Consider the following 25,100-nt stretch of genomic DNA (forward strand, 5'->3'; position numbering starts at 1 on the left):
ATTATTTAGCATCAATCACTGTTTATTCCATAATAAAAACATGTGAGAACAACCAGTGGAAGCAAACGAGAGACGGTGAGTGAGGTCCAAGGTGTGTCTCAAATACAAGTGCTAATTACCACTAATGTTTAAAAAAATAATATATTGAAGTGCAGGAGCTAATAATTTAAATCTATAACCCTAAACACGCTCTCACTTGAGCTGAGGGCTCAAACCCTGGTCAATGAAGTTGATCATTTCCCAGCTGCACTGTTATACTGCACAGGTTTAAATTCAATATTAATACATGTATTCAATTGCAGGTTAAAAACACGTATTTAATTAATACCAAAGATTTAAAAGACTTCCAAATGGAACGAGTTTATTAAATAGAAACCTTTTTAAATAAGGTTCAGCAAAAGCAACATCACCACTTGATGACAAACCATGCTTTTCCAGTGTGGTTGACCTGTGCAGTGATCTCATTACAGTTTTGCATTTCTGGCCTCTTGAGTTTCGAGATAATATCTAATCTAGCAAAAAAATTAGGACAACGGTCTGGAAAAGCACCAATCAAGGCTTAGGTAGAAAAAAAAAGTAAAATCCTGTAGAGAAATAATAAATGCCTCACTAACAAAAATGGAAAAAATTAGACCCATGTATGATACTGCCAAGAGTCGGCTGGGCAAAAGTCAGAGCCCATGTATTTAGGGGATTATTTAAAGAAGCAACCACAGCAGAAGAAACTGGAAAGACTCATATCTCAGTGCTTCTTATCAGATGCATTCTTATAGCAAGCGCAGTGGGCCATTTGTATGTAAAATTTCAGTTCCTTTTAATAACACAGTGAAAAGTGAAAAACCTTTACATATCACTCTACATTGCACTTGTATGGGATTAGTCTGTTACTCCAGGCAAGTGTGAAACATCTTCCTTTTTAATCCTCCATGCTACACTGGGACATGCAAAACAATTGGACTCATCTGTAAGTATTTTTTTTTGTTGGAATATTTGAATCGTCTTGCCTACAATGTATTGTTTTGTATTAAATTATTTTCTCATTTTAAATCATATAAATCATTACCACTTTGACTGTAAATGTAGTTTGAATTTAATGCCACTGCCATCGTTGGACTTCATCATCACTGATGCTACTGGTTCCAGTCCAGCTTCATTTTAGAGAAAAAACAGGAATATTTCTTTATTGTAAGTACTGCTATTTCTGTGCCCGTATGCAATCCTACAGTACGTTCCTCATGAGTGGCCATGTGTACACAGATTCAAAGGGTTAAAAAAGACTGTAGCTTTTGAATGCAATGTACTAATCTGGCCTATCTTAGCCTAAAATTCAGGATTGCGAAGATATTTCTACATCTCCATTCAGCTTCTTTTACTTTTAGTTAAGTTCCCATGGGCAGAACCCATGCAACGGTGCCTCTCACCATAAGCCTGAACACTGTAGCGCTACCACATGGACTTTTTTTAATGATTAAATCTGCAGTCCGGCAGAAAACAGATGGCTGAGATCACTGGTAGCTAGCTCCCGTCTGCTTGGCATTTTGCACTTGTGTGTGGCTTTTTGGGTCAAGATGGGGGGTTCAACATACTTGGTATTATACGTGATCATCTTTTTAATTGCAAAAGAAAACATAAGGCCTATAGTCTGTAACTCATTCAGCAATGTATAAACAAATAAATACAATTACTCTTTCTCTTTAAAAAAAAAAATCTTCAAATATCCTCATGCAGAGTTCCCAAGTTCTAAAAATGATCACGTGTTCATACAGTACCTTCATATGGAATTGAAGTCATGAGTTCACATATAGTGTATGTTTAATTTATAGGGTTTGAAAAGATATAAGTGATTATTCAACATTTTTCTGATCTTCTACTAAGAAACTAGAGGTCGACTGATTAATTTGCTTTTTCGAAAAATTGGCACCAATAGTTAATTGCTGGAACTTTCATCTATAGGCAAAAATCCATACCTATAGATTTTCCAGATTTGCTGTCATTACCAGAGTGGTCTTTAAAGGCAAAACACTTACGCCACATGCTGTTTGCTTTTACACAGGAGACCTCATTGTGCATGGAGAGCGCTATATTATATTTATTTATTATAATTTATATAGTTTAGTATTTATAGGTTAGTATAAGTATAGTATTTATTAATATAATTAATATATTTATATCAATTTCATTTTGCATTTTAATGATTTAGTACTGTTTTTTTTGTTTGTTATAAAGTTCAGTTTTGTAATAAAGCTCAGAAGTGTTTTACATATTAGTTTTTTATATCTACTAAAATATTTCAGATATTTCAGCAAGCACGATCCATTCTAGCTGTTGCTATCGTTAAAATCTGTCAAACACAAAATGAAAAACAGCATTCATTAATAATGTACTCATTAATAGTTCTAAGTTTTAATCTGATGAAGTTAAATTCTGTAACCTCTATATACCTTAGTCCCAAATGGAAGTTTCTTTGTTACTCGCGAGGAGTCATAGAATGTAAACCCCACGAGTATTGAGGTTGCACTGTGTATATATATATATATATATATATATATATATATATATATATATATATATATATATAGTACAGACCAAAAGTTTGGACACACCTTCTCATTCAAAGAGTTTTCTTTATTTTCATGACTATGAAAATTGTAGAGTCACACTGAAGGCATCAAGGGCTATTTGACCAAGAAGGAGAGTGATGGGGTGCTGTGCCAGATGACCTGGCCTCCACAGTCACCGGACCTGAACCCAATCGAGATGGTTTAGGGGTGAGCTGGACCGCAGAGTGAAGGCAAAAGGGCCAACAAGTGCCAAGCATCTCGGGAACTCCTTCAAGACTGTTGGAAGACCATTTCAGGTGACTACCTCTTGAAGCCCATCAAGAGAATGCCAAGAGTGTGCAAAGCAGTAATCAAAGCAAAAGGTGGCTACTTTGAAGAACCTAGAATATGACATTTTCAGTTGTTTCACACTTTTTTGTTATGTATATAATTCCATATATAATTCCACATGTTAATTCATAGTTTTGATGCCTTCAGTGTGAATCTACAATTTTCATAGTCATGAAAATGAAGAAAACTTTTTGAATGAGAAGGTGTGTCCAAACCTTTGGTCTGTACTGTATATATATATATATATATATATATATATATATATATATATATATATATATATATATATATATATATACAGTTAGCTAATGATAAGCTAGTTAGTTTGTTAAGTGTGTTAATGTTAGGGGTAGAAAGACAAAAAAAACTGGATCATCAAGGCAGCAAATATGACTATGATATATAGTACATAATACATCCATTAGTACTTAAAAACTAAAAAAAGGATGCACAGCTGGTATGTAAAAATCTTCTGTATATTTAACTAAATGATTTGCCTGTATTTTGATTCCAATAACTTTTAATAAAAAAGTCCTTTCAAACATTATCGTTCATAGACGAACGCTATGTTTGATGCTGTGCTGGCCGTGTGATACAAGTGGAGGCAGATTTAAGTGCAGGTTTACAAAAAAATCGTGTTGTAGACTCATTTTTCGGACAATTCCATACCGAAAATCCAAATGAATAATAAGGAACGGGGGCATGGGGTCTGGCGGTAAACAAAAAGACTAAGACAAAACAAGAATGAGAAAAACCAAACAAGATCAAAATGAATGTAATACTAATTATAAATCTAAATTGTGTGTAGAAAATTACAAGAAGACAGGGGCTGAGACGTAACACGAACCAAAAACACTTGGCTATCAAAACAAGGTAATGCAAAGCTGTTGCTTATGTTGAAATTGTATTGTATGATGTCAAAGCCTGAAGTTTTTCACCGTTAATTAATAAAGCATTCCGTTAGCACCAATAGAGTGGAACTCCAGTACTCATCAGCCACAGTGCACCACATGCTCCCATCACACACCAATGCACAATTGGCACTGGTATTTAAATCATGTTTGTTGTGGCACTTATCTAACGGATGTTGTAAGTCACATCCTTGTTGATCTTCACCTCAATGACATGCTTGTCTAGTTTGTGTTTACGATACACAGCTTTAGTCTGTGTTCACATGTGATTCACTATAAATAAAACACTCCTTTTTGTCTTCAATCTGACCGTGACAAACTGATAAAAGAAAACAGGTGGCTACGCTGATGGAAACCTTTCAAACCATCTCCCAAGGTTTTGTGACCTTGATGCAAAGTCCCCAAGAAAATGGTGGCCAGTTCTTTTATTGTCTTTAATGTCTTGACCAGTATTGCATGAGTCTGAACAGCGTCTTTACTTTTCATCTACAGCAAGTAGTATCTTTTTTTTTTTTTTTTAGAATAATAAATAAATTAATACAACTATTCTGAACACATAATCTGCTCTGAATTATTATTTGTATTTAATATTAACTTTTATTTTCATATAAATTTTTTTATTATTATACATACAAGTATTTCGATGTATTTCAGGACACTTGAGCAGAAAGACGTGTTTATTAACATGTAAATATGTTTGCTTTTATTTAAAAAAAATTAGGGATTCCATGAAATTACGGAGTAAGAACGGGAGCTCTGAGGATGGATTTGGACAGTAGTTAATGTCAACAGTCTGCTACACTGACTCAGGACTACAGTTTGCTTCTAATCACCACCACTGCACCCCGCAACATAGTTTATCTGTAATAAATGGACATTCGGTGGCACCCAGATGAGGACAGGTTCCCTCTTGAGTCTGGTTCCTCTCAAGGTTTCTTCTTAATGCCATCTCAGGGAGTTTTTCGTTGCCACAGTCGCCACCGGCTTGCTCATCAGGGACAAACTTACACCTACCTATCTACCTATCTACCTATCTATCTATCTATCTATCTATCTATCTATCTATCTATCTATTTTTCAAGACCCTTTGCAGCCATTAAATACAAAATTGGATGGATTTTTTTTCTTAAAATTTTGTATATTTTCTTACTTGAAACAAATGGTATTCTTGGTATCTTCTACCGTTAATAAAATATAGCTTTATGAGATTTGCAAATAATTGCATTCTGTTTTTATTAACATTTTACATGGTGTCACAACTTTTTTGAAATAGGGCTTTGTATATATATATATATATATATATATATATATATATATATATATATATATATATATATATATATATAGAGAGAGAGAGAGAGAGAGAGAGAGAGAGAGAGAGAGAGAGAGAGAGAGAGAGTGGATATACCACTGAAATACATTGATAGCTTTCTGTTCTAGTGGTTTTTTCTTTAAAAAAAAAAGCAAACATACAAAAATAACATCTCCAACTCTTCAGGGACAAGCTGGGACACGGCCAAGCAATCAGTTTAGCCGTGTTGGTGGAAAGGGAATTTTTCTCGAAATATTATTTTGCTCTGCTGAATGCAAAAGTCACAGAGATGTGACATGGTGGATTTACTTCCCATTTTTTTCCTCTTAGAATGTACATGCAAGAAAACATAATATATATATTTTTTTTTTCTGGACCAAAATCAAATAGCTGCCTTTTGCCAAAATTTGAGGTTTTTCACATTTACATAACAAAGCATCACGTTAGCACCAATAGTAGAAAGGGTACTTCAGTACCCATCATCCATCACGCATCACATGCTCACATAATGCACCAATGCACAATCAGCACTGTTACCTAAATCATGTTTGCTTAGCACTTAAACAAATCTAGCGGATGTTGTATCATACTTGTCAATCGTTTGTGTCTAGTTTGTGTTTACTTTACATAGCTTTTTTCCCAATAAAACACTTCAGACTTGCTTGCGTCTCCAAACTGACCGTGACAAACTGATAAAAGAAAACAAACAGCATTCCTGTGCAGACAAAAATGCTGACGTAGACCGTGCTCTCTCCTAATACTGATATAATAATTGTGTTTTGCGACCGTGACACAAAGTATACTGCAGCTATTTTGCTCATGAGATTTTTTTGTCTTCATTGTATAAATAAAAAACATGGGCAAAAATGAACAGAATGCAATGTCGTAGATAAATTCCCAAATCTGATTTATAAAAGGTTTTGATTGATCAGTGTGTATTACAGCACCTCTTGCCTTGTCTGATTGATTATGGTTTCTATAGTAACAGCTCATGCACACAGATTTGTACAATGAATTTGCCAAACAATGGGTAATAACAGATAGATTAAAAAAGAATAATGTATTTTGGTATAATTATAACAGATTATCGTATTTTTCAGACTATAAGCCGCTACATTTTTCCCACGTTTTGAACCCTGCGGCTTAAACAATGAAGCGGCTAATTTATGGATTTTTCCTGTTTTCACAAACTGAGCACCAAAAAAAACTGAGCACCAAAACATTAGACCAAATAAATTTCCGAACGGAAACGAAAAAACGCACCTCACCTGTGTTCTGAGCTGCATGGCATCGGGAGAAAAAACTTCCACCGATGGTGATTTTTAAACGCACGACGATGTCAAAAGAAATAGTTGTGAAAGGAAGGAGGAAGACAGTAAACAATGACGTTCTTGGTCGGCTACTGTTTAGATACAAGCCATTGTAACACGAGTCTGGGTGAAGGGAGAGCTCGCTAACTCCAGTTGCAACAGAAATCATATAAACACAGACAGGTTTCCAAAACCTGTGCTTTTTTATTTTTCTTGGGAACAGCGTTATGGGTTAGTCAAAGAAATTTAGAAATGAGCATCAGAAAATAATGACATATTCCTCGGTCTTGCACACATGCAGTAATAGCGGAAAAATGCGGCAGCAGGCTATTCCCAAAATACTGCTCTGCTTTTTAAAGGTGCCACAATATATTTCACCCGTTACACCGTGTAACAGACACTGTCTTTCATTAAAGCCTGTGTAAAGTTCATTAGTTTCAGTGTAGACACTTATAGACAGGTTTTATATATGGGTGCGCTCAATAGTCCGGAAATTACGGTATGTAATTACAAATAAAGTTATGTAAATAATGTTGCTAAATTTTATGACAATTACAGTCTGTTCGTGCTGAACTTCCAGATCCATATTTAGTCCCCCTGTGTTATAATAGTTATAACTTCCAAATTTCTCAGAAGGCTTTCAACTGGATTTTGAAGTGTGGTTGTGGTGAACAGTGATCATTAGTGAGCTCAGGCACTGACGTCGAGTGAAGAGGACTGGGGTGCAGTCTGTGTTCCAGTTCATCCCAATGGTGTTCAGTGGAGGTTGAGGTCAGCACTATGTGCAGTACACTGGAGCTTTTCTAAACAATTTTAGACAATGATTTGGGGTATTATCATGCTGGAACAGGTTTAGGCCTCTTAGTTCAAGTTAAGGGAAATTGTGAAACCACATCATATACTGTAAAGACATCCTGTATAATTGTGACCTTTCAGAATTGTGGCAACAATTTAAGGAAGAACCACAAAAGGATTTGAAGGTCATGTGACTGCGTACTTTTGTCGATATTGTCTATTGTGAGACTTTCTTTTTTAAGACAATTTAAGTAGACTAATGGAAGGAGTCTCCAGTATCAGAAAAGGACAGTTTGTAGCTCCTGGATGAAATTAAATGCTTACTTGCTTTTTTATTTCCTATTAAATCTTTCTAAGTTGCTATTGTAAGTTATAATAATTCCTAGGATGCTCATTTAAATGTAACTAAAATAGTTAAAAGGTATGATGTCATTTTTTTTGATAATATTAAAAACATTTCTCCCGTTTTTTTTATGCATGTTCAAGAAAAGGACGATCACAGCATGGCATTCTAGATCATTTTCCTTCAACAGCATGTCCCACTTTGCTTTATTCCTTACATAACACATATTGAATAGTTGTTTAAAAAACAAAAAACTCTGTATTCGAAGAAAAAAAAAGAGATTTAATTGCCATCAGTGATGTTGAAATGATCTCTAATGTCGATTAGATAATTATTAATTTAAACACTCAATCACTAGTTACAAAGGGCAGCATATATATATATATATATATATATATATATATATCTATCTGTACGTTGTGTAACCATGGCTGTACGTTGTGTAACCATGCAAAGCCACGTGTCCTATTCATCATGTTCATGTTTTTGTCTGCTTGACCAGACCAGACCATACAAATTTACTAATTTGTGTATCCTGTATAAGAGCAGTTAAAATTTGGTGCTTTGAGTACAATTCTCTCATACTGACCACTGGATGTTCAACATGGCACCTCATGGAAAAGAACTCTAAGGATTTGAGAATTAGAATTACTCTCCACAAAGATGGCCAAGGTTATATGAAGATTGGTAACACCCTGAAACTGAGTTACAGTACAGTGGTCAGAGTCATACAGAGGTTTTTCAAGACGGGTTCCACTCAGAACAGGCCTGGCAAGGGTCGATTACAGAAGTTGAGTCCTTGTGCTGTGCATCAGGTGCAGAAGCTGGCTTAAAAAAACAGATGCATGAGTGCTGCAGCATTGCTTAAGAGGTTGCTGAAGCGGAAGGTCCGCTCGTCAGTGCTCAGACCAAATGCCGCACTGCATCAAGTCTGTTTGCATGGCCGTCATTCCAGAAGGAAGCCTCTTCTGAAGCTGGTTCATAAGAAAGCCCGCAAACAGTTTGCTGAAGACAACCTGTCCAAGAGCCTGTGTTCTAATGAGACTACGATAAACTTGTTTGGCTCAGATGGTGTCCAAAATGTCTGTCTTGTCTACAATCTGTTCATTGAAACATAAACATGTACTGTGACATTCTGAAGCAGAACATGATGCTCTGCCTTCAGAAACTGGTCTGAACGGCAGTTCTCCAACATAATAATGACCCCAAACACACCGCCAAGATGATGCTCAGGAAGCTGAAGGCGATGGAGTGTCTAAGTATGTCTCCAGACCTGAACCCTACTGAGAAACTACACAAACTACATTTTACGTGTCTGTGGTGCGATATAAAACGTGAAGAAAAAAACAGACTATTTAGTAGCAGAATGTCATCTCAAATCAAGTGAGATGAAAATAGGTTTGTAGATGATTCTCTTTGATGGACTGCAAGATGCTATGGCGGTTTGGGATCAAACACCAGGTGCAGCTGCTGTGCGGAAAAGCAAGCCGCGTAACCGTAGACTAAAATACTGTTTCAGTAATATTCCTTTTGCAATAGTCCTCCTACACTTTCTTAAATAGGACAGCAAGAAGGAAGAAAGTTGAGACTCCTGCCCTTGTTTGGAACGAGCAAGGGATTTTTTTCTGCATTGGAAGATAAAAAGAGCGCCGACTTTCCCAGAAATGAGATGACAAATACCCAATAGCTGTGTGTAATGGCCTACTACATGGAGCTAATGGCAGTCGAAGCTCACCATCCTGCTTTAGAACTGTCAGCGCATGCATTATTGAACCCTGACCGATCTAATACCGCGGGTGCAGAGAGCCCTTGTTTTTTAAGAGCCTCCCTACATCCTCCTGCCGTGCCCGCTTAAACGCTTACTTTCACAAAAACAGATAACCACAGAGCAGAAAGCAGAGAGCAGTACAGGACATAGACATGATTTATTCTTTTTTGTCTTTACTGCTCATGTTAGAGTCAATGGCAAGCAATAAATCTTACAAACCTACAGTAGCTGTGCTGGATCTTCATTTCGAGATGGACTTATCAATATCTTTGCAGGGCTTTTCCATGAAGCTGATTTTCCTGAATCATTATAACTGCACTGTACTGCACAAGCTTTATAGCATTTCACTCAGGGTACATTTCAAGTAGCTATAAGTAGCTCCACTGCGGAGTAATGAGTAGTGATTAATGAGGTAATACACCTGGCAATAAGATTTGTATGTGCTTTCTGAACATCCCACATTTAGTCCCCATTTGCTATCATACTAACCTCCACTCTTCCAGTAAGATGTTCCTCTAGATTTTGCTTACAAGGTATAGTAAAGTCTGGTACTGATGTAACGTGAGGGGGCCTGGGGTGCAGTCTGTGTTCTAATTCATCCTAAAGGTGTCAGGTCAGAAGTCAGAGCTCTATAGCAGGCCACTCAAGATCTTCCACTTCAAGCATGTAAACTATATTTTCATGGAGCTCCTTCCATACACAGGAGAATTGCCATGCGGAAACAGTTTTGAGTCTCCTTGTCAAAATAAGGACACCCAAAGACAGTTTTAGAGATTTTTTAGTTTGGAGAAGAACCATATATCGATGAAAAATTCACTTTTGCCTATATAGTATATTATAGAATATTATACCACTTGTTAAAACTGCTCAATACGATGTATTTTTTTTTCTTCAAATACAGGTTTTGCTATAACCCCCATTCATTTTATTTATCCCAAAAGCTTGTTTCTTAATTATGTGTAAAAATAATAATCATGACAGCTGTGGATGTGTGACCCTTAGGAAAGTGTTTCTGAAGGCACGCAGAATTTCTTTTAAATATTTAACAAAATATTTTAAGCTTAAAAATCAAATATCTGATATTATGAGAAATAAGTCACAGTGTTTTAAGAATAAATTTGTACTATATGGGAATATTCTATGTGATATTAAGTAAAAAATGAAGAAATATGTAGAGAATAATAAATTGTACTATAATGAGCAAAGGTTGCAGAGTTTTGAAAATGTAACTATATAATTAAAGTCAAAATGGAATGGAGATTTGACAATTTGGGAAGTTATTGCATTGATCATATGCATGTCCAATACTCACAACAGTCTTATGACTTAATTAGCAAAATTTGAAAAAGAATTTCCTCATAATATTACATATTATGACTTTTTAATATTATGACGAAATATTAAAACTTCTTAACTCATCCTTAAGAATGCAAAATAACTGAACTCAACCAAGAAAAGCTGTGCATGTCTTTCTGTTTTTATCTACATGTCAGTACTCGTCTGCTGATATGATTCGTTTGCTAGCATATTAGCTCGTGAAGATGTCATGCACAGTTTGTCACTGTTTGTCTTTTTTAAAAACCATGCAACTATTTTGATCTGAGGTAAACAAGACGTAATTAGGTTTATAAGTGCTATTTTTTCCTGCATAATAGCATCATTAAACCCAAAACATCATTAAAAAAAAAAATCTCTCTAAACACGCTGTATAACTGAGACAGAATTGTACCCATCATGTGCTTCCCTTTACCTCTTCATTGAGTATTTCCTGACACTGAGTATAGTTCCCCTTCTTCGCCCAGGTTCCGTTGGGCAGACATTCTCTATAGACGTTATCTGGAAAAACAGAGAGAATCATGCTGAAAACTGCAATATGGCTTTAAAAAAAAAAAAAAAAATAAAAAAAAAAAAAAAATATATATATATATATATATATATATATATATATATATATATATATATATATATATACACATACAAAATGACAAAAGATCTAGAAACCTACTAGAACAATATAAACTGAATTGGATTACCAGCAATAACGTCAATATGTGAGGACAAAACGAGAGAAATGGGGTGCACTGAACAGTGAACTTATAGACAAGTGTTAATTATCATGAACAAGGTTTTAAACAAGTGTGAAAAAACAACATGATTGAACCCTGTTCATCATCCTGACATCCTCTCTATGTTCATCTGTTGCTCCATGTTGATCAAATCTTTCATCTTTTAATCACTAGTATTGCAAGGTTTTAGCCTTTGCTATTAGATAAATGAGGAAGTTGTAGTAATTGTTATTCTAAATAAGTACTGGTTGTTGAACATGCCCTACTAAATATGTGTACGCATCCGCATAGGCTTTTAATCTTTATACAGAACACGATGAAGAAAGATGCTTCGCCAGCAACTGTACAGTCAATGCTTCCAACCTCCTACTTTTTACTTCCTGTTTAACAATAGCAGTAATGAAGTCATGAGGTTATGTTTTTAGATATACAACGGCCCCCCGGAACTGGCAGGGGTTACGTTCTAAAACCCCCCAGATAATCCGCAACTTGCTGTTAGTTAGGTTCCAAAGGAGAACCCGCATATTTTTTCCGAGTCGCGAGTTCTGAACCGCAAATTATCAGGGGTTGACTGTATACACGTGTTTTAGATTAGGAATGAGGTTTGCAGGTCACAGAAAAATGTGCTTGAGGCACAGTATGAAATCCAGAGCCAACCACATCTCAGTACACATGTGGTGCTAAAGATGGATGAAGAAGCAAAAGCCAACCTTTGTGAAAATAATTTTATAACCAGATAGCTGAACATTTCAAGCAACAGAAATTAATACTCTTTATTTTAAAAAAGCTTATCGTATTTTATATATCTTATTAAAGGGACTTTTACAAGGATGTCATATTTAGTACAGTAACTAAAAAAAAGTCGTCTGTTTCTTAGTTACTTCATTCCTGCTGAAGTACAGGGTCGGTGTTTGTAAGATAGTGCTCGCTTCAAGCCCATCAGCAGCAGCCACAGGCATAAGCCGGCATCCTGTCATTAAGAAGATTTATGTTTACGCATCGCTCTGGCCGGCATTCCAAGGCAGACCACGATCAATATGTGACCTCATGATATTCCGAGCGCTCCTCAGACAATGTGTCGATATTCGATCTGGCGTGTTAAAAATAGAGCCGAAAGGCGAACCCACGCAGGTAGGCTGATACTGAAACCACGACCCTTGTGGTGTCTTCTGGTGTGTGTGTGTGTGTGTGTGTGTGTGTGTGTGTGTGTGTGCTAGAGAGTTTCCATGGAGACTTTTACCATAGCAAGTGTGGGTGAAGGAAGAAATGTGCTTCAGTGATGACTTGCAACGAATATATTAGGGCTGTCAAAATTACTGTGTTAATAACACGTTAACGCAAATTCATTTTAACATCACAAATATTAGTAACGCAAGATTAATGCACTGCGCATTTCTGTTTGACCATTAAAAAAAAATAAAGACAAATATAAAAGAGGTGAAATTAAAACACATTTATTCATGACTTTTTTTAGTCAGATATAAAAAAATAATTACAAACTCCACCAAATGTTATTAATCACTAAACATTTGTTTTTCTGATTTGCCAAGTCTCAAATAAAGCACCAAAAAACTCCTTGATGCACACATCCAGCAATTAACCCTCTGGATCGACAAACACACGTTTTGTAGTTTTTTCTTCCTCATAACGCCGAAAAGATTTGAAATTCCTAACTTAAATTGTATTTTTTTATGTATTTATGGCCATGCCCATGTTGATTAGCGGTACATAATTGAAGGTACATTCAAAACAGATAAAAATGTGTGATTAAGTTGCGAGGTAACTCATGAAAATTGTGATTGAATATTTTATTTGATTGACAGCTCTAAAATATAGATATCGCATGTTAGAAGGTTATAAAAAGAACCAGTAAAAGATAGTGATTGAAAGATAGAGACTTGGGATCACTTTTAAGGTTATGACACTGAGGAATTGCTGTCTGAAGCTACACAGTCACTTTCTCTCTCTCTCTCTCTCTCTCTCTCTCTCTCTCTCTCTCTCTTTTGTATGATCTATATGAGGAACTACTTAAAGTTTCAGGAAGCCTGGATCCTTAGTGGTTATTTTTTTTTATAGGAACAGTACAGCTGTCGCTCAAAAAAGCAGCAGCAATAAACAGGAAATGCACCCTTACAGCAAAAGGTTTCCCAAAAAGGATCTTTGGATGAGTTCCAGTTCTAGTTTTCTCATGAGGTTCTACTTTTTCTAAAGAGGAAAACCTTTGTTGAAGGGTCTATATACGAAATATATGCCAGATTTACACTATTTGATATTAGTGATAAATAGAAGCTAATCTAAACACACACACACACACACACACACACACACACACACACACACACACACACACACACACGCAGACAGCCAGTACCTAATAATATTCAACCAATTTAATGTATTGCTAAATGCCTAGAGGCAAACAACTAGTTCATGCACTGCTAACAGCAAGTGTGCTTGGAACGTTTTTTAAACATCAAAACTTCAAAGTTGTTTTTTTTTTTTTTGTTTAGCCATTTTTTCAGTCAGAAATTCATGTTATGGCTGCCATATCGTATTCTGAGGAACTGGACACCACTGGATTACTAGCACTGCTAAATACACAGTAAAAAGCTAGCAATGCTGACTACTAAAAATGCAAACCACCGAGTTATATAAAGCAACTTCAATTCAATTACTCGTTTTTTTTTCTTTTAAATGTTCAGACTTGTATTAAATGTATTCAATTTTTTTTGTCCCGAAATTCCATTGTATGATGACAGGATCGATTCTGATTTCTGTCCTAAATACAATTTTATAGTTAATTTTACTTTACTGTGAACTGCTTTAATTTTGATAAGGGACTTTTTGCTGTGGCATTATCTGAGGAAAATAATACATAATGTGTCCCGTCAGATACTAGAAGTTTAAGAATGTAAATAGCTATGCTATAAGTTAAAAACTATTTCTATGGAAATTTTGGACATACTGTATATCTGGGAAGTAATAGCTCTGTCATTAAGATATTGAGTCAGAATGTCAAATCCCAGAACCACCAAGCTGTGACTACTGGACCATTGAGCAAGACTCTTAATCTGTAACTGTAGCTAATCCACCAACTGCAAAGGCTTTAAGATACAAGCGCAAACCTGAGATCCCAGAGTAAAGCCTGGAAGGCTCAGTGAAACCAGGTGAGACATTTTTAATAGTTTTATTAACAAGAACAAATGCACCATTATAACTACAAGAGTTGAGTTTCAGAAGGTCACTCAGGGTAAACCGAGTCCGTAAACCAATAATAAAAACAAACTTTAAACCTGTGAAACAGTAAGGCGTGGACGTGAATCATCACGGCTATGTGGCTCACAGGAATGTGACCGTTTCTTAGCGAGTAATTACTCAGTGTGAGAGAAAATATGAGCTGCTGATTAAAGTGATGCATTACCCACTATGCATTCATCAGAAACGTGTTTCAGTGCTCTACCACCCACATACCATTCCCTTTTCCTCGCAGAATCCACACACACCTGTCACACGCACTCACTCACACACACTGAATAACATCTAGCGAGAAAAGATTACAGGAGGCAAGGCCCAGTGGAGAATTTACAGTGGGTTATCATTTATTTCTGTAACTAGGATGGTGTGAGTGTGTCTGTGTGTCTGTGTGTGTGTGTTCATGAGTGTGTTCTGGGCTCGCTGCCTTATATTGGCTCCTTGACTGCTCCTTCATTCATCTTGATTCTTGTTTGTTTGTATGTGTGTGTGTGTGTGTGTGTGTGTGTGCATGTTTATGTGTATGTATGCACATGCATTTGCTTAGCATTTGAGAAAAAGTAGAACTTCAGCACCAGGACATAATAAGCACCTATATATCATGCGCTGAAGCTTGTTCCATAGCATCCCTCTATTCATCATGCTAGACCTTTAGCATATTCTTACAAATAAAAACAAAAAAAGAAGTAGTGGGAAAAAAAATGCACACAGTGAGTTTTATTTGAAATCTATAATTTGGGATGACTTTAGTTTTTGCTTGGTCTGTTCTCCTTCTCATGTCATTGGCTTGTTCTCTGAGTGTGTTTCATGTTAATTACATATGTATATTCAATGTTTATCGTATATTCATTGGCAAGTTTTACCATGCTTTTTTTTTCATGTCCATGTCTTGATTTTCATGTTTCCTAGTATTGCACTTGGGTTTAGACCAATGTTTGTTTCCCCAGCTGAGCATTATAAACTGTGCTTTTAGAATATTACTTCCTATGTTTCGACCATACCATGGACTTTGAATTTTGGATTTACCCCAAAAAATAAAACACGCTGTTTCCACCCACTGCTTTGATAATTGCTGTATTATAAAAGGAAAGCATTGCTTTGTAAAATGCTTTTATTGGGAAGCTCTAAGTAATTCGACTACACCACACCATACCGTGGTTGATTATTTTCCTGTAAAAGCACACCCCTTGTTTTTTCCGTCAACTTACTTGGCAACTAAAAGTGTAGAAAAGTGTTTTTACTATTTATTTCTTTGACATTTGAGATTTCAAAGCACCTAAAAGAGCCCCCAGGAGGCAGATAGATATGTGCAGAACAATTTCAAAAGCCAGCAGCATTACCAAAGAGGTTCAGTGATCACAACAGCAAGCTCACTTACTTTAACAGATCAATCTTTACAAAACTTACCTAATGCCATTCATGCAGTCCCAGAAATAACCAAATAGGGTATAAGATAAGAAAACTTTCACCATATATCCTGCACCTGGATGGCAATTGCATAATACACACAATTGTATATGATGTGGTAGCATGTGATATTACCCTTTACTTGAACTAGGAGACCCAAACCTATTCAAGCATGACAGTGCCACTGTGTGAAAAGAGAGCTCCATGGAGATATGGTTTACATGGGTTCAAATGGAAGATCTTAAATGGCCTGCAATAGAGATCCTAACTCCTTTTGAACACCTTTGGGATGAATTGAAACTGGGACTGCACACCAGGCCTCCTCAACGTATATTAGTACCTGAATGAGAACTCTCCAAAATCTAAATCTCCACAAGCACACTCCAAAATCTAGTGGAACACCTTCCCAGAAGTGTGGAGGATAATAGTAAACAGGAAATAAATGTGGACTGAATTGTTCAAAAGCACATATTAATCTTACGTTCTGTGTCTAAAAATCTTTGTTCAATATTTAGTAGTGTAGCACCTTGGTTCTGGAAGAATCCAGGATCTACCATGGATATGATTCAACCTGCTAATTAAACTCTTTTAACAAATTGACACCGCAGTCCACAGGGAATCAGCATCTAGTATTACTTCAGCAATGATTCTTTAATGAATTCTCTTAAATAACACATAAGTACGTAATGTCTCTCCACCTGGGTCTCATCTGTCAGGTCACACAAGCAACCACAGCTATTTCTGTCCTTATCTACCCATGCCAGGGACACCGGCATCTACAATGGCGTGTATAACTGCACAGTGCACGTGCGTGCACACACACACACACACACACACACACACACACACACACACACACACACACACACACACACACAGAGCTCTGGCTGTTTGGCTTCTGATGTAATCAAAAGGTCAAAAGAAATGTCTGTCTTTCTGCTTATCATTAAGTGATGTACTAGCTAAACGTTATGCCAGAACATGGGCGAGAACCGTCCCACTGTCCTTCTGATGCACTAAATAACTTTCAGATTGAGAAAAAAAAAAAAACAGTGCAACCTATTACACTATTTGATTGCAAGAGATATTTTTACAATCACAATGGAATAATATGATACAGATAAAAGGCAGTTCAAACGATGTCAAAAATAAAGCTCTGTCCAAAATGGAAAAAATTAAAGAGCAAATAAACAAACAACAATAACAACAACAAAAAGCCAAATGCACTAGAATCTGATTTTAATTTGTAAAAAAGAAAAAACATGTCAATAAAAATATTGTTTTCCAGCTACTAAAAAACTTTCTTTCGGCTTCTCCCATTAGGGGTCGCTACAGCGGATCATCCGCATGTTTGATTTGGCACGTTTTTACGCAGGATGCCCTTCCTAACGCAACCCTCCCCATTTATCCGGGCTTGGGACCGGCACTGAGAGTGGCTGGGGTTGGTTCCCTGACTGGGGATCAAACCCGGGCCACAGCAGTGAGAGCGCCGCATCCTAACCACTAGACCACCAGGGACTATTACTTAGTTTTTGAAAAAAAGGAAAAAAAAAAACAAATTCCAGTTAAATTTCTGCTGATAAACCCACAAAGAGGTCTACAAGGAAAATGTATTACTAATGCACACTCTTGCGTAAATGAAAAATCTCACCTGGATCCTGTAAATTTGTACCACAGGACTGGTGATTTTATTTGCACTTGTCATGTGACTTACAAGTGCAAGCACACAAAAAAAATATTTGTGCTCATTCAGCCAGAAGGGCCTTAGTAAAGTCAGGTACTAATGTAATGTGAGGTGAACTAGGGAGCAGTCAGCTTTCTAATTTATTCCAAAGGTGTTCAGAAGGATTAAGGTCAGAGCTCTATAGCAGGCCACTCAAGATCTTTCACACCAACCTACATAAGCTATAGAGCTCGCTTTGCGCAAAGAGGCACGGTCATTTTGAAACAGGTTTGGGTTTAGCTCAAGTGAACGGCTGGAAATGTCAGGTGTCCCGATACTTTAGTAGATGTAGTGAATTATCTGAAGAAATATAATTTTTCCGTTAAATTGAAATGACGATAAATCATAATAGTGATTTGCTGCAGTTATCTGTTTTTCTTTTTACCTATAACCATTTATATTAAATTGCATCTACTGTGCAAACACACACACACACGCGTATATGTATATATATTATGACTGTTTAAAATTAACACTTTAATAACGTGTAAGGCAAATTAATTTTTATTAATTAATTGATCCTTTTTGACTATTTACTAAACTAAAAATTATATAAATAAATAAAGGCGAAATAAAGCCGCCATTATGCACACATCCGGAATTTGAAACCGTCCGTGCGGAAACAGCAAAAGTACCATTTCGTGTCCTGATGATGTAATTTTAAACACCATAATTAATTTAAAACATTTACAAGAATATTTTTTCTTCATGCTCTATGTTGAGTATGGTTTCACTAATAATAAACATACATTTGCATTCATGCCTTAACATAATTTTTTACTACTATACGATATTTAAAAAACTGTTTACTTTTACCTGTGCAATGTTACAGTATACGACTATTGCACCCTAATCCTACCATTTCAATTCATGAGTTTGCTATATGGACTACTTGGACACTACCTGCATTTCATTGTCTCTGTACAATTGGCAATAAAAGTTGCCAATAGCATTTTGCACAGGGCCATTTTCATGTTTAAACTAATCTAATCTAATCCAATCTAATCTAATCTAACTAATATTTGTGAAGGTAAACTATAATAATGCATTACACAAAGACATCCTATACAGTTGTGTACAATAGTTTAGAGATGACTTGGGTCTTAGGTGTGGTGGTCAGGTGTTAGCAACATATTTTGTGTTGTTAACCGAAAAGAGTGGTCACACAGCGAAACAGGGAATGAACAAGTATCTGATTTATATCTTCTTCTAGGAAAGTTTCTAGTATCTGTAGTATATTATTTTGTGTCCTTAACAAAAACCAAGTCATGAGTTTTACTGGTTTCTTAACTCATTGCAATTTAAAAGATATTATTAGAGTGACTACATTATTTTTTATAATCATGACTACAAAATACCTGGACACTACCTGCATTTCATTCTCTCTGTACACCTGTACAATGATAGTGGCATTAGAAGTTGGACGTAACCTATATTTTAGTTCAACTGTTAATTAATTAGAGCTGGACTCACTGGTGGTGTTGTAACGGACACCCAAGAAGGTCTCAGGACACGGCCGTGCTACTATTTCTCCTGCGCTGCTCCTGGGCCAACATGTCCCGATGCCATCTATAGATATATTACAGAACAAACCTGCTTGAGAAAAAGTGAGAGAGAGACAAAGACAGAGAGTAGGTTAGTGATTTATAGTGTATCTTAAAAATATTTATGAAAGCCCCTGTCTATAGGGACATTTTCCCATCTTTTTCTTTTGAAAGAATCCCCTTCTCACAAGCATTGTCATTTAGTCTATCTATTCTATAGGGTTTTGTTTCCTGCACTGGACAAACATAAAACAATTCATGCAAATTAGATTTTGGACAGAAAGCTCAGTACATTTCAAGCCATGACCCAATACACAAACAACTTTCATTCAAGATATTCTAGACACAAGTTCCTTTGCTGTGTGTTTTCCAACAATACCTATGTATTTTCAATGCCTTCATTTTTTGCATTAAGTTTTGTTTCCTTTGTTTTGTTGGATCAAAAGCGATCTTGCTCTTCGAGTCCATGCCTCCCTTTGAGCGTTAATTTTTCCATTCGCTGTGCCGACAATCTGCTACGCACAGCAGAGTGTGAAATACCTTTTTAGCTCAGAGCTGCATCGTATATAACAACGTTTCCGATGCAGTCTCGAAGGGGTGAGTTTCGTGATGGGTTTTTAATCGTTTGGGGCTGGTACGTCTAATAAGACTCTGTGTCAAATCTCATCACTACTGATACACGCTTGGGGAGAAAGTGGTAAGTGGTGCTTATTGTGAGTGTGGATTACAGGGTTTCTCAGTATTGGCTGAGGTATACTGTACATTGGGATGTTTGCATTATAAGGTGAGAGTGTAAAGTGTATGGCATCTAGCAGTGAGGTCGCCGAATAAAAGCACTCATATTGACTAAAGCCATTAGGGTTTCTTTTACCTGTACAACTCTTTTACCTTAACAACATATTCTGTACTATTAACCAAACAGAGTGGTCACACTGGGTAACAGGTAATAAACAAGTATATGACTAATATCTTCTCCTAACAAAGTTTCCTTTATTTGTATTATATTCTATTTGTTTTATTAGCAAACTCCAGTTTTCTTAACTCAGTGCAATCTAAAAGATATTTTTTGAGTCTGGAAGAGTCTGACTTCTTTATTTATTATAAACGTGACTATAAAATAGTGACTACAAACTATTTCCTTCATCAGAGTAGTTATATTAGATTTAGTTAACTGTTTCCGCACTTGGGTTGAGCTCAGAACTCTAAAGCAGACCACTCAAGATCTTTCATTCCAAACCATGTAAACCATATCGTCATGGAGCTGGCTTTGTGCACAGGGGCACTGTCATGCTGAAACAGGTTCAGGTCTTCTAATCGACTTGGAAGAGAAATGAAATGCTATGACATCCGAATACATCATGTATAATTATCTGCCTTAAATTTTGTGGTAACAGTTTTGGGAAGAACCGCATATGGCTGAAAAATCCCAATACTTTTATTTATACAGTGTATTTTGACTGCTTGCAAAAACACAATATTGTAGTGAATACACACCAAATACATGATGGCTTTATCTGAATGCAATAACAACTTTGACATTATGAAATAAATCATCATGTGAATCATCCAGACTTTGACTGTATTGTTCGCTGTTGCTTTCAGTGTGACATTTAAAAAATAATAGAAAGCAGCAGCCTGTGAATGGAATTTTTACTGAAAATCTCAATGTTGTGCACCTTAATGTTTGAAATAGGCTTTTCACCTGTTCTATTCACAGTGAAGCTGTAAACCAGCCTGAGAGTTGCACTTATAATGAGTTACAAACAACAATTACAACAAATTAGCAGTACAGTAAATATAATGCTGAATAAGTGTACCTGTGGAGTTACTTGAGCTTGCTGTCTGGTTCCAAAGTATTAGGGTACGAGCTGGAAAACAAGAAAAAGGAAAAGAAATTCAAACTCAAGTCAGTATGATGGAGAAACACAGTTATAATCTGTCAGGTCACATGACATTCTTTATAAGACAAAAGATGGACTTGTTTTTTTAAATAGTACTGTACATAATACACCCTCTGATGTTAACAAAAAAAACCCACCAAAAAAACAAAGTATACAGTGGAACCCGGTTATGTCGCCGGCCTAGGAGACGCCAAAAAGCGTCGAGATAACCCATGATCGAGACAAACAAAAGCCAATATGGCGGCTGTTATGCGCGGCACAGAGGCGGAAGCCGGAGTAACGGCAAACAGAGGCTTTATTTGAACAAGGGCAGAGCCAACACAAAAACACCCGTGCAGTTCGGGATAATCCGGAAACGGAGCAGTTCAGATAATAAACATCCACGGTGCGTTATGGAGGAAGCGCGGCACGGAGGGAAGCGACGGGGAAGCGTCGGTAGTCCGAGGCGCTGGGAAGCCGAACGCGGCCGTGGAGTGAGCGAAGTCCGGGCGAAGAAGGCACGTTGCGGGAGAAGCACAAGCGAACACACACAGCATAATCCTGCAAGACCACGCGCGAGCGTGCAATAACGGACCCGGAATGTGGGTGAGTGAGTGGTTTATATGGTGGCAGGAAATGAGAGGATAACGTGCTTCAGCTGTGTGCGATTTGCGCTGCGTGCTTGGGAGCGCGCAGCGGCAAAGGCAGCCTCTGAAGGAGGCGTGGCAGGCGGATTCCTGACACCACCCCCCCCCAAAGGGGCGGCACCGGACGCCCCCAAGCCGCCAACAGCCCGGTGGGCCCGGGCACTCGGAGGAGGGCCCCTCCAGTCCTCCAGGGTCGAAAGGGACCCGGACGGAACCGTCACGGAGCCAGGACGGAACACCGCCCCACGCGGAGGCCAGGAACGGGGCGAGGTCCTCGTTGCCGACTGGAGGCGGAGAGACGGCCATCACGGAGCCCTGGAGCGGAGCGACGGCCCCCACGGAGACCCGGAGCGGAGCGACGTCCCCGGCGGAGACAGGAGGCGGAGGGACGACCCCTGTGGAGACCCGGAGCGGAACGACGCCCTCGGCGGAGACAGGAGGCGGAGAGACGACCCCTGCGGAGACCCGGTGCGGAGCGACGTCCTCGGCGGAGACAGGAGGCGGAGAGACGACCCCTGAGGAGACCCGAGCGGAACGACGCCTCGGGCGGAGACAGGAGGCGGAGAGGTGACCCCGCGGAGACCCGGAGCGGAGCGACGCCTCGGCGGAGACAGGAGGCGGAGAGACGACCCCTGAGGAGACCCGAGCGGAACGACGCCTCGGGCGGAGACAGGAGGCGGAGAGGTGACCCCGCGGAGACCCGGAGCGGAGCGACGCCTCGGGCGGAGACAGGAGGCGGAGGGATGCCATCCGCGGAGGCTGACACCATCGGCGGAGACTGGAGGCGGAGTGCTGCCCTCAGCGGAGCCCAGGAGCGGAGCCATGCCCTCAGCGAAACCCGGCTGCTGAACGACCTCCCTGCGGTGGTCTGGAGCTGAGGCGGCAGCCCTGGAGACCTGACGTGGCCAGACGTCCCTGGCAGCAACCTGGAACGGACCGGCGTTACCCAGGAAGGACAGGAACGGGACCTCATCACCCACGGGGACCTGGAGTGGAGAGACAACCTCGGTGACTACTGGAAGCAGGGCATAGCTCTCGACGGGGCTTACCAGCTGGAAGGCCTTCTGGACGGAGCCCGGAGATGGAGCGACGTCCCTGACCGAGTACAGCGGTTGAGTCGCGACCTCGTCAGGATTCGTCGGTGCGACGTCAACTTCCCTGGAGCTCAGGAGTGACCTGTCTTCGTCCAGGGAGCTTGGAGACAGGATGTCACCGTGAGAGGGGTCCCGAGGCGAGCCGTCACCTTGTGAGAGGCTGTGGGGCGAGCCGCCGCCTTCGGATGAAGCCAGGAGCAGCGGTTCGACATCCCTTTCGCAGTCCCGGAACTGAGGTGAGAGCTCTGGGAATCCCTTGGGAAGAGAGACGGTCTGTGACGTGGTTTCGCCTACTGAGTGCTCGTGGGGCGAGCCGTCACTTCTTGGGAGACTGTGGGGCGAGCTGTCGCCTTCGGATGTAGTCCGGGCAGCGGCTCGGCGTCCTTCGCAGTCTTGGAGTGGAGTTGAGAGCTCTGGGGAACGAGAGATGGCCTCGCCCTCAGGGAGACTGTGGGGCGAACCGTCGCCTTCGGTGGAGCCCGGGGGCAACGAAACGACTTCCCTTTCGCAGTCCAGGGACTGAGATGTGAGCTCTGGGGATCTCTCGGTGGAAGCGGAGCTCTGAGATATGGCATCGCTGTCTGGGAGACTGGGGGGCGAGCCGTAGCCTTCGGTGACGCCCGGGGGCGACGGGTCGACGTCCCTTTCGCAGCCTCTGAGACGAGTTGTGTGCTCGGGACCCCTTTGGTTGAAGAGATGCATGGGCTTGGAACCGAGCTCTCCTTGGGACTTGGGAGCACAGAGGAGCTTACGTCAGGAACCGGGAGCGGAGCCGCGTTCTCGTCAGGGACCTGGAGCAAAGAGGAGCTCTCCTGGAAGCCTAGGCGCGGAAGGAGCCGCCTGGAAGCCTAGGAGCGGAGAGGAGCTCGCCCGGAGGCCCTGGGACGGCTGAGCTCATGGGACTCTCTGGAGCGGGACCGAGCTCTCGGGGACTCTCTGCAGCGGGACCGAGCTCTCGGGGACTCTCTGCAGCGGGACCGAGCTCTCGGGGACTCTCTGCAGCGGGACCGAGCTCGGGACTCTCTGCAGCGGGACCGAGAGGAGCTCTCGGGGTCGCTCAGGGACAGAGAGGAGCTCACGGGGTCGCTCAGGGACAGAGAGGAGCTCACGGGGTCGCTCAGGGACAGAGAGGAGCTCACGGGGTCGCTCAGGGACGGAGAGGGGCTCACGGGGTCGCTCAGGGACGGAGAGGAGCTCACGGGGTCGCTCAGGGACGGAGAGGAGCTCACGGGGTCGCTCAGGGACGGAGAGGAGCTCACGGGGTCGCTCAGGGACGGAGAGGAGCTCACGGGGTCGCTCAGGGACGGAACGGAGCTCTCTTCGGAGACCTGGAGCGGAACGGAGCTCTCTTCGGAGACCTGGAGCGGAACGGAGCTCTTCGAGACCTGAGCGGAACGGAGCTCTCTTCGGAGACCTGGAGCGGAACGGAGCTCTCTTCGGAGACCTGGAGCGGAACGGAGCTCTCTTCGGAGACCTGGAGCGGAGCTGGGCTCTCTTCGGCGACCTGGAGCGGAGCTGGGCTCTCTTCGGCGACCTGGAGCGGAGCTGGGCTCTCTTCGGCGACCTGGAGCGGAGCTGGGCTCTCTTGGAGGTCTTGGGACGGAGCCGAGCATTCATGGAGGTCCTGGGGCGGAACGGAGCTCTCCTCGGGACACAGGAACGGAGCTGGACCCACCGGAAGGTTCTGGAGCAGAACGGAGAGCTCCTGGAGGTCCTGGAATGAAACAGAGCCAGCCTGGATCTCCTGGAGCACGGCGGAGATCCCTTGGAGGACCTTCGGCGGAGCAGAGCTGACCTGGAGGGCCTGAAGCAGCGTGGTAACCTCCTGGAAGCTCTGATGAGGAACGGCGTTCTCAGCAGCGGGGGAGAGGAGATGGAGATCAGCTGTGGTTATCCCGAGTTCCCTGGTGAGAAGCTGGAGGAACTGGGTGCAGGAGCTGAACTCGCCCGCCATCGTGCTCCACAGCTCTCTGGCAAGGGAGAGAGATTCCTCGGGTAGAAGAGACATGTGGAGGGCGATTTTCGCCTCTTCAGTGGGATAACCGGCTGGGTTTAACTCCACATATTGATCCACGCTCCTCAAAAAATCCCTCCATTCGGCTCTGTTGCCAGAGAAGCGAGCCGGGAGTCCTGTGACGTCATGAAGGGGGCGTGGCG

At 40.4% G+C, this 25,100-nt stretch overlaps 1 protein-coding gene across 1 annotated transcript in view; it reads right to left on the reverse strand.

The window, feature by feature from the left end:
• The window catches only part of crhr1 (corticotropin releasing hormone receptor 1), a 132,078-nt gene that overhangs the window by 51,430 nt on the left and 55,548 nt on the right, over positions 1 to 25,100 (reverse strand). The window contains exons 3-5 of the mRNA XM_046866691.1: positions 21,140 to 21,190; positions 19,252 to 19,371; positions 11,081 to 11,166 (exon numbers count right to left, since the gene is read on the reverse strand). Of these exons, the coding sequence (XP_046722647.1) occupies positions 11,081 to 11,166; positions 19,252 to 19,371; positions 21,140 to 21,190 (257 nt within the window). The remainder of the gene's footprint in view (positions 1 to 11,080; positions 11,167 to 19,251; positions 19,372 to 21,139; positions 21,191 to 25,100) is intronic.

Source organism: Silurus meridionalis, chromosome 14, assembly GCF_014805685.1.
Source record: "Silurus meridionalis isolate SWU-2019-XX chromosome 14, ASM1480568v1, whole genome shotgun sequence".
Taxonomy (NCBI): domain Eukaryota; kingdom Metazoa; phylum Chordata; class Actinopteri; order Siluriformes; family Siluridae; genus Silurus; species Silurus meridionalis.